Consider the following 11339-nt stretch of genomic DNA (forward strand, 5'->3'; position numbering starts at 1 on the left):
GAAATGGACGTTCGTTGTCTCATTTTCTATAAAGATATTGTTTGTATCCTGGCTTCCACGTTACAGCTAATTGGTTCTTATGAATGACCAAAGGTCACTCAGCATTAACTGACTCAAACGTCACTGAACAAATGTACCTTATGCTACAAATCTTCAATAGACACCAGCTTCAACAAACATCATTGGAAACTGGCTGGAACTGAGCAGTAAACTAGTTGTCGAACAAACTGGGTAAATAGGCGAAGTATGTTTAAAAATCTTATAGATTGGTTAGTAAAGCGAATCATTTGTATAACCGGGCGTGCCTCACTTTATTGTCCCGGATGTTTGTCTACAACCGCGTGTTTAGGATAGATAAAATCGCATTTGTACGGTAGACTTAGCACTAGTTCGTGGCATTTCGACTGGCATAAGCGGCCGTAATCACCCGCAGACAGTTAACAGTTCGTTGTCTGTATCAGCTCTGCTTCATTTCATTAGCGCTCATATATTCATTTATGAAGGTGCAGTGTTCAATTATTTATTCATTCTGCTTTTTCAACCAAATCCATTTTATTAGATCTCGTTATTTAATTTACCACCTTTCCGCGGATGGGATACAATGTCAGGTGTGGGGTTTGATGAAAGTGTTTCTGTGAACCGAACTGGATTCAAACTTGGCGCACCCAGGTTTTCAGTCACTTAGCCACCGTCGCCCTCATGTTATATATTCCTTTGTGAGCAGGGTTGCGGAGTCGGATGGTAAAAGTCCGACTCCGACTCTGATTCCTAGAATTCCTAGTTTGCCGACTCCGATTCTGACTCCAACTCCTGTGATATCTTCGACTCCGACTCCCGACTTTGACTCTGACTCCGACTCCAACTCCCGACTCATGGATCACTATGTGGAAATCTAGTCTGCCGATCCATATACTAACCTCTCACACCTATTCAGTAAGCGTTTTATAATTACTTTTCATGTATATTATATTTTACGTTTAACATTCACTTGTATGATAAATATACTCATATATACACTCAACCAGCTTTATAGAATAAGTTAAGATAACAAAGGGATAAAAATATTTACAATCAAATTTTATTATGCTATCAGTTCAAAAGAGAATACAATGCTTACGAATAGGGAAACCTCTTTAGGCGATGGTATTTTAAGCCAAATCCTTCTCATCAGAAGAAGGGAGTAAATACATATTATACAGAGAAGAAATTTTTAAAGATAATATTGCCTTTATGGAAAGAGGATTAAAGCAAAAACAGGAAACTATATTGAGACTAAAGTCACTTTCAGGACTACCAAGAATCATTATAAAAAAGTAATAAAGAATGCTAGGGAGTTGTATGTTCAGTCCTTAGTCCAAAGTAGCTGAGCAGCGGCTTGGTTCCCACCAGTTTTGGCAAATATCAAACAGGGTTCTGAAAAGAAGCATGTGCTCTATCCCAATCATCATCAATGGACCTGAGGTAATCTCGTCAGTAACAGACAAAGCTAAACTCTTTGCCAAGAACTTCGCAACTAATTCTACCCTATGAAACCAAGACCATCAAACCTCCCCCATATTTCCTCCTGTATCAGAAAACACGCTATACGGCATATAAATATGTGCGTGATGTTGCCAAGCTAATCAAAAACCTTGATTCCAATAAAGCAACTAGCCTTGACGGCATTCCAATTATAGTGCTGAAAAGGTTTCAACCAGAACTATCTCCCATACTTACAAAGCTGTTTAAGATTTGTCTTAAGGAGAATTACTTCCAAACATCCTGGAAAACTTCATCAGTATGCTCTGTATTTAAGAATTCAAGTGATCGGTCATTTCCCTCTCAGTACAGACCAATAAGTCTCCTGTGCATCATGAATAAGTTGCTGGAATCTGTTAAATAGAGAAGTAGTTAACCACTTCCGTAAAAATAACCTTCTTAGTTACATGCAATATGGTTTCTATTCTGCTAGATCTACAACAGATGTGCTAACAGTTATATCCCTTAGGATTAGTGAATCTTTCGATGGAGGCTTCCTTTCTAGGGTATGGTATAAAGGCCTACTCCACAAAATCTCCAGCTACGGTATTGCTGGAAATGTTTTCTCAATTATTAAATCATTTCTCTCTAATAGGTTCATAAGAGAAGTGGTTGATGAGCAGAAATCAGAAGCTCACAGTATTAATGCTAGAGTCCCTAAAGGGTCCATCCTGAGCCCAACTCTCTTCCTGATCTACATCAATGATCTTCCAAATCATATCTTAAGATCATTCGTAAACATTTATGCTGACGGTACTACCATCTATGGCAACACATCAAAGTTCTCTCTGATTCTTTCTCTTCTGATCCTGAGCATGTGGTGCAACGAGGAAAGAAGTAGCTGGTTAATTTTAATGCATCTAAACATCATCAACGCTCTGATCCTCATCTGGCATCAATTGAAATGAATGGCTTTCGTCTTGGGGATGCTCCATGTTTTGACAAGCTTCTGAACTTGACCTTTACTCCTGATCTGAAATGGAACACATACATCAAACCCATTGTTAAGGTCACTGGAAAAATGGTGGGATCCTTCTACCGTTCCAGTAGATATCTCACTGCTGATGCAATTCTATACCTATATAAGAGCCAGGTAGTCCAAGAATGGAGTACTGTTGCCACATCTGGATAGGAGCTGCTAGAAAGACCTTATCCTGCTGCGATAAAGTTAAAAATAGACTTCGTAGCCCTTTTCTCTTTCCTGCAACCTATTACTCACAGAAGAGACGTGGCGAGCCTGTCTCTGCTTTATCGTTATTTTCATGGTAGGTGCTCGTCTGAGCTCTAATCTATGGTCCCCCTTCGCCAAACTTTCACGAAAAACACTCTTCTAGCTGAAAACACTATCAATAATTTCCCCAACTAAATCTAAACGTATTCATGAATAAAGCTTCTTTTTTAGAACTGCACACGTGTGGAACTCTGTTCCGTTTGCCTGCTTTCCAGCTGACTACAATTTGTTCATCTTCAAGTTCAACATAAACAAATGCTTGATGAGTTATCCCCTTAAGTAATCCAATTAACCAAATTTCCACTACTAATTATTACTACAATATTGTCCCATTGATTTCTGCACACTCATTAACTCTTATCCTCGAGTGGCTCTCTGGTCTTGATAAGTGGTGACTCCTATGTAAGAAAAAAAAAGAATTTAAAAAGGGTAATTGTAGCATAGGTGGCTTCGTATTTATTTAGGCCCGTTTTTTTTTTCAGATAAGATTGCAATTCCAAACCGATCCCGGACTAATCCAATTGTTAAATTCCATTTGATTCAGGAACTGGATAAATTTTGGATTACAATCCGATTGTTATCTGATGTAATCCACAGTGATCTCACTCAAAGACAAAATTTTCATTGATCCTGTGTGACGTCACAATCAAACAAAAACAGCTGTCCAGATTGGATTTCCAGTGATCTGATGGACCAAAATATCTTGATGAAGTAGAAGCATTGCAGTACAGTATAAAATATGATATATCTCTAAAACTAAAAGCAAAACCCTACAAAAACTGCTTAATTCGCAACTGGTAAAACCAAACATAAAACTATGTAAAAAAAAAAAAAATTATTGGACTTAAAGAGTCGAATAAAAAATTCTGAATCCGACTGCGACTCCGACTCCGACTCTGCAACCCTGTTTGTGAGGTCGGTCCAGGTGTTCTTTTTATTTATTTATTGCTTTTCCAACTAGACATGGAAGTCATCTCTCTCTCTCTCTCTCTCTCTCTCTCTCTCTCTCTCTCTCTCTCTCTCTCTCTCTCTTTCATTATCTCGATCATTTTTTTATAGAGAGACTGAGACGTGAGAAATATTCGGATGCCTGGACAAGAATTTTCGGCTCGTAAACTTTTTTGCCAATTATCCGACGTGACAACTACGATATGTTGTCCCAGAACCTTGTTCTTTTTTTTCTTTTTCCTTTTTTCTTTTCAATTTTTCACGTTACCAAGGTATTTAACGAACTGCTTCCTCGATTTAAGACCAATGCTGAAACTTATTTGTTCTGCTTTTTGAGCAGGAAATAAATTTCTGTGTGTATATATACTTGCATGGTAATATTCAATCGCCAAACTTTCACAAATTTTGATTTAAGAAAACAAAATGTCAGAATACTTTTCGTAATAAAATGAGAAGACTGGGTGAATCGTTCGATCTGTACCAGGTGATAACAACCACATAGGAGGTGACGGTAGCTAAGTGGTTAACAAAGCAGACTGACAACTTGGGTGTGCCGAGTTCACGTGATCCCTCCTGTGAGTATCCGATATATTTCTAGTTAGAATCCTTCATCGGGTACATAAGGGAAACTAAAATGTCAACTGTAGAATCATATGATTCGAAATGAATGCATTTAAAATATGACGACATGATAAAAATCAGTTGTAAACAAGTTTTTCCCTGCAGAAAAATAAATCTTACCCCCAGTATGACAGACTGGCGAGCATTCTAAGAGCCCAACAGAAAGATGGTGGTTAATGACATATACTGTCTGGGTGTGCTGCGTGAAAAAAAAATCGACGGCCATTATAGAATATGAGTAACAGAGTAAGTTAAAATAACAAATTTATAGATAACTAGTAGGCCGCCCGGCGTTGCCCGGCTGGAAAATGCGCACAAATATTATATTCTAATTAATGCAGATTCCTTATTTATTATGAACAAAAATACCGTAGGTATTAATCGTAACGTTAAATTATTTTAGAAAAAAAACATAAAGTAAAAAAAAAAACGGAAAGAAACTGACACATGCACATCTTCAACAAAATTTTTGCACTTGTGATAGAAAAACAAGTCCTTGCTGTGAATGACTTACAAAAAGAAACCAGGGATTAGTGCTCAGTCGAGCACCTTTTGCTTCATTTAGATTTTTTTTTTTTTTTTTAGCTTTTCATGCTAATGGTTCACAACTTAATAATGCCAAAAGTCAGTCAGTGATGAGAATTTATGAAATTTTTGATTAGATGAAGGAACAGTACTATGAAAGGATTGACGAACTATGATTAATTGACAGGACGACATGACAGATGTTTGTTGACATTAGACTTGAATACGACCATGTTTTTTTCTAAACAGTTCACTTCTTGTAAGTAAAAAAAAAAAAAATACTCGAGCTGAGATCGAAACCGAAACCTAAAGACAGCGAGTCCCGTAGGATAATCATTAAACCAACTTGACACGGTATTTAAAAAGTGTTTTCAAACCTACTTATCCTTATCATAATTAATCTCTCATATTTCACGACCGTGCATGCGCAGTCATCAAATATGAGAGTTGACAAACAGACAAAAACCCGCTGATCTCCAAGCACCAATTTTTCAATTATGCCTCCTTAGCGGCCCCTTTTTCTAGATAAAAACCGATTAAACCGATTCCACATGTCTGAATTCCTTATGTAGCAAATTTCAAGTCTGTAGATCAAAAATTCGTTTAGTATATAGGTTAAGAAGTGTCTTCACACACACACACACACGAACACACACACACACGAACACACACACACACACACACACACACACACACAAACACACATTCTCACTTTTATAGGCATACAGATAAATCTTACAATCAGTTTCCACCTTTGAAACTTAGTGAAATAGATAGAAAAGTAAAATTTCTTGCGTTGGGTAACAGTTATGTGTTGTATATTTGTTTTTTATTTTTATTCATCGTTTTTACTTTTTTCACTTTTTGCGTTTGTTAGCTATAAAACACTTTTGCCGTATAGATTATAGTTTAAAACTTTCTCAGATCAGCGCCTTCCGGGTCAAGAAGGAAAGGAAATGATTTCACCTTACAAGTCAACTCTTTACTGAATTCCATTCTCCTCCTATCCCTCATACCGACTTCAATAACACTCCATTTTTACCAAACAAATTGACACTCAAAGTAATCGGTGATAAATGTCTAATCGATACGACAAAGAAATTGATTTAATCATAGAAATGTAATTGATTTTAGGATGGATGTGGAAAATGTGCTGGCACTGTTTGTTCAATTGAAGGCAGACCTTGTATTGAGTTCTGTGGACGGTCGATTTTAAGACTGAAATTAGCAACCACCTAAAAAAATAAGCATATATATTTTTTTAAGTATATATTTAAACGAAATATGTAAAAATATGTACATATTTCAACGAAATATGTAAAAAAAAAAAAGTATATATTTCAATGAAATATGTAAAAATAAGTATATATTTCAATCAAATATGCAAAAAATAAGTATATATTTAAACGAAATATGTAAAAATACCAGGGGCGTGCAATAAGTAATACCTCTGACCCACTTTCCATAGCAGTAGAGCAACGAAACTTGGCAAAATTATTAGTCGTTCTCTACATAGGGACCACCCAGAGTTATGCATTTCTCCCATCGTTTGATGCAGCTCTGGAGACCATTTTTGTAGAACACCTCAGGTTGTATGTGTACTCAGTTTTTTTCTTACAAACAAAGCAACTCTTCTTTCACCTAGAACATTCTTTGGACTCTTTGAAATATTATCCTTTACAAACACTTTATTTTGCATTTTTATCAATAAAATTTCATTATTTTCTATCGCTAGACTTAGTCATTCTTTCTTCTACTAATCTCTTATCTTCAACAAAATTTTTGCACTTGTGATAGAAAAACAAGTCCTTGCTGTGAATGTCTTTCAAAAAGAAACCAGGGATTAGAGCTCAGTCGAGCACCTGTTACTTCATTTAGATTTTTTTTTTTAGCTTTTCATGCTAATGGTTCACAACTTAATAATGCCAAAAGTCAGTCAGTGATGAATTGATGAGATTTTTTATTAGATGAAGGAACAGTACTATGAAAGGATTGACGAACTATGATTAATTGACAGGACGACATGACAGATATTTGTTGACATTAGACTTGAATACGACCATGTTATAGTCTGTAGATAAACATCATGACAATCATCTATAATACAAACTGCAGTTGTATGCGTGTAAGTTTGTATATCTGACTAAAACTAAAAAATGACCAAACAAATACCCACAAAATTGTTGGGAATGAATAATATTTAAAATTTAGAAAAAATATTCATTCTTTCACCCTACGCTGGCGCAAATGTTGTCAAGGAGGGTCGATTTTCAAGACATATTATGTACTAATTAAAGGGGTGTAACTCTGATTTTTTTAAACAAGGAGTTTATTCCCTTATGCCGACTCATTTCTCAAAGAAATCTATAAAAAAAGCAAAACGAATTGTCTTTGTGTGTGTATATCCAGAGAGAGGATTGGACTTAGGCAGAGAAGAAAGAGGGATTGGGAGGAGGGGGAACCGGAGAAGGGGGAAAGAGAGAAATGCATAGAAGAGATTGAAGTTTGAACAGAAATATGTTGCACTTTTGCCCCCGGGTAATGCCGGCTTGCTGTGTCAATGTTAGAGTGTCAAAATCTTGTCAAAGTCCTCTATAGAAATTGATGGGCCAATACCTGTTTCACACAGACACAACTGGTTTAGTTTTATGTAAGTAGATTTTAACCCTTGGAAAATAAAAACGTAGAACCTCGCTGTTAGAAAAGGAGACCTGATAGTAGAGACCCACTGAATAAAAATAATTTGAAAATATATTTATTGTTTTTCAGTTATTTTGTTTTCCATAAAAAGATTGTAATATTTTTTCATTTTTTTTTTTTTTCCAGGCTTAGTCGATCCAGTTCTAGTGATGATGCCAGGAGGGCATTCACGGTCCAATTTAACTGATGTCTTGCGATGTTAACACTTCCTCCTCTTCCTCCTTCTCCTACAACTACTACTACTACTCCACCTCCCAAGGTTCCACACCCGTCCACTTGGTGGCGCTACGTGTACAGTGTACAGAAAAAAAACTTTATTGTTGTACATATTCATGTGATGAATGTTTTCTTAATTTTTTTTTTTTTTTTTTTTTTTTTTTTTTTGTTATCTAACAATTTTGGTGAACTACAACAAATACGTTTTTTCTCCTCATTTTAAAAATTATGATAATTTATTTGAGCTTTTTGTCATTTTATTACATTTATTTTGACTCTTGAAAAAAAAAAAAAAGACCAAGAAAAAAAAAATCAACTGAAAAAAACAAAAACAATTTCCCTCCTGATATCAACAAACAAAAGAAAACGAAAATGTAAACAATAAACAGAAATAAAAAAAAGATAATTGTTTGAAAGTGTGAATTGAATGGCTTATTTCAAGACAATGGATACCTCCTGAACAGGTATCTGAAGCACAATGTAGACCTTTTGGTTAAAGCGAAAACGATATATTATTTGGATCCTTCAGATTACAGTTCCCATCTTGAGCGCCATTTTCACAACGTTTTGCTCGATGTAACCTCCGACCTTCTCCGAGTGTATCTTGTCAAACTTGGGAATCTTTTTGTCAAACTCGGAAATCTGCACGGAATTTGAAACAGAACCCTTTATTTAATCCACGGGGATAGCATGCTCTCGTTTCCATCAGCCACGATTGGGTAGAAGTTATAAGTAATTTGCAATTGTATTTTGAGTGTCACCCGCACTGAGGATTGAACCTTCAACCTTCAGAAGAGTGTAACTTACAAGGATCCGTGACGTATTGGATAAAGTACTTGGTAAAATGTGGATTAAATAAAGGGGTTCTGTTCAAAATTTTGTGCGGATTATAGACGTCACTACCTATTGAGCCAATTACTTACAATGAATCAACAAAAAAACCTCTACTGTTTTATGTCAATATGAAGATTATGGGGCCTTCTAGTAGGGCCGAAAAGATTCCTCCTATAACATTAACGACAGAAAAATTCCCCGAGTTTGACAAGATACACAAGGGCGTCAGAAGTTATTTCAACCAAAACGTTGTGAAAATAACACTCAAGAATGAGAACTGTAGTCCAAAGAATCCAAATAATCCAAATAATTAATCCTCATCTCAAAAATTCAGAAGCATAGCATCTACTTAATGATGACACCGGTTTTGAAATCAGAAATTGACAAGCAATGTTTATTTAAAAAAAAAAAAAAAAACAACTGTTACTCATTATATTTTAGGTCGGATTTTTGTCTGGAAGGGGACGTTTAATAATTTGTTTTCACCATTTTGTTTATTATTATTATTATTATTATTATTATTATTATTATTAACACCTGAGAAAATCAAACTGTTTTTATTATTGGATTTTTTTTTTTTATTACAATCAAACATTTGTCGGGGGTGGGGGCGTTCTGCTATTTAAACGATTATGTGTGGTTTTATGGTCTTGACATACTGATTTTAAAGTTTTTTACCACTAAGTAAAATAAATTTAACTCCCTTAACGAAATCTTCATAAACTAATGAAATAAAAGAAATTCCACTCTAATCTAAGCAATATAAAATTATGAAAGACTCTTCTTTTTTTTTTTTTTTTTTTTTTTTTTTTTTGATAAACACTGGTTGTCAATTTTTTATTTCTCCAAAACCGGAAGACGTCATCAAGTAACATTTTTCACTTTAGCACAAATCATCTATATGATAATATAAAATAATACCTTTCAAATGGCACATCTCAAAGTTTGAGCCCAACCGAATTATTAGTTTATATATTACAGCTATTTAAGTGAAGCTACCGCTGCAAATTTTCAAAACAATGAAAAATCTGAATTTCTAGTTTTAATAAAGTTTTGCTTTCTAAAGAATCCAAATAATATATCGTTTTCACTTTAACCAAAAGTACTGTTCAAGCAAAGCGATGGCTTGATAAATGTTATTCGGACATTACTCTGTTGAAAATAAAAGTTAAGAGCTGATATAGTGACTTTAAACGTAATCGTACAGACACAAAAGATGCAGAATACTCAGGTCACCCAAATGCAGCAGCTGTTCTATAAAAACATCAAAATATCCACAAACTTATTTTAACTGATCATAAATCGAAGTTGTGTCAGATAGCAGAGGAGTTGAAAATATCAAAGGATAATGTAGTCATCATTGTCCATGCACAATGAGAAAGCAGTGTCTTGCTCACAGACAATCAAAAACAACAATGTTGCCAAAACTGTTTTAAGATAACGAAAAGGAGTTTTTTTTTTTTTTGCGTCATCTGAGACTGCCGGGCATCGTCAAGTTACCTAAGCGATTATTATTTTTATTGTTGTTATCCAAACATAGATGTTTTGAATAGGAAATATGCAGATAGAATGTTCAAGAGCAAAGAGGAATTTGGAAAGATAAAACAATTATGTTTTGAGCCATAAATGGAATTTAATATCATCATAATAATAATAAACCAGATGGGAACATAAATAAATAAACAAAATTTAATATAGAATAACAATAAGATTGACCTCTGCCGTCAGAGAGTTAAAAACAAAGAAAGGGTTTGATTTATATACACGTACAGTTAGTTTGATAGTCAGAGAGGTGGAATTTTAAAGACCGGATGAAGGGTTCAATTGCTGAGGTTCACGGAAGCACTAGCGGTGGATGTCATAGCAAGATATTGTACTAAAAATAAATTGTGTGCAACTCCATGCTGGAGGACATCAAGTAATAAATGCTATATAAAATATCATCTGGCCAGAAGAGGGATCCAGTGAAACAAGGTACGTGCCTCCAAAACAGATGTTAACCGTACCGGTAAAAACTGTCCTTGTGCATTATAGTCTATGAATTGATTGACTGTAATTTATATGGTACACAAATATATCTGTTGTACTGAGTTCTCTGTGAATGGTTGATTATTATCTTTTTAGATGTAAATTAGTAACCAGCTAAAAAATAATAAGTATATATTAAATTTAAAAAAGTATATATTACAACGAAATATGTAAAAGTAAGCATATATTTCAGCGAAATATAAAACGAAAGTATATATTTCAATGAAAAATAAATATATATTTTAACTAAATATAGAAAATAGGTATATATTTCAACAAAATATATAAAAATAAGTATATATTTTAACAAAATATATAAAAATAAGTATATATTTCAACAAAATATATAAAAATAAGTATATATTTCAACAAAATATGTCATAAGTATATATTTAAACAAAATATATAAAAATAGGTATATATTTTAATTAAATATATACAACTAAGTATATATTTCAACAAAATATATAAAAATAAGTATATATTTCAACAAAATATAAAAAATAAGTATATATTTCAACAAAATATATAAAAATAAGTATATATTTCAACAAAATATATAAAAATAAGTATATATTTCAACAAAATATATAAAAATAAGTATATATTTCAAGAAAATACATAAAAATAAGTATATATTTCAACAAAATATATAAAAATAAGTATATATTTCAACGAAATATATAAAAATAAATATATATTTCAACAAAATATATAA

At 33.7% G+C, this 11339-nt stretch overlaps 1 protein-coding gene across 2 annotated transcripts in view; it reads left to right on the forward strand.

Annotated features, from left to right (window-relative positions):
- The window catches only part of LOC145245901 (VPS10 domain-containing receptor SorCS3-like), a 1435182-nt gene extending 1427007 nt beyond the window's left edge, over positions 1–8175 (forward strand). For both annotated transcript variants that reach the window (XM_080107637.1, XM_080107638.1), the window contains one exon: positions 7670–8175. In XM_080107637.1, coding sequence (XP_079963763.1) covers positions 7670–7746 — 77 coding nt within the window. In that variant the 3' untranslated portion in view covers positions 7747–8175. The remainder of the gene's footprint in view (positions 1–7669) is intronic.
- The last annotated feature ends 3164 nt before the right edge of the window (positions 8176–11339 follow it).

Source organism: Euprymna scolopes, chromosome 23, assembly GCF_053919585.1.
Source record: "Euprymna scolopes isolate OS-2025 chromosome 23, ASM5391958v1, whole genome shotgun sequence".
NCBI classification, from domain to species: Eukaryota; Metazoa; Mollusca; class Cephalopoda; order Sepiida; family Sepiolidae; genus Euprymna; species Euprymna scolopes.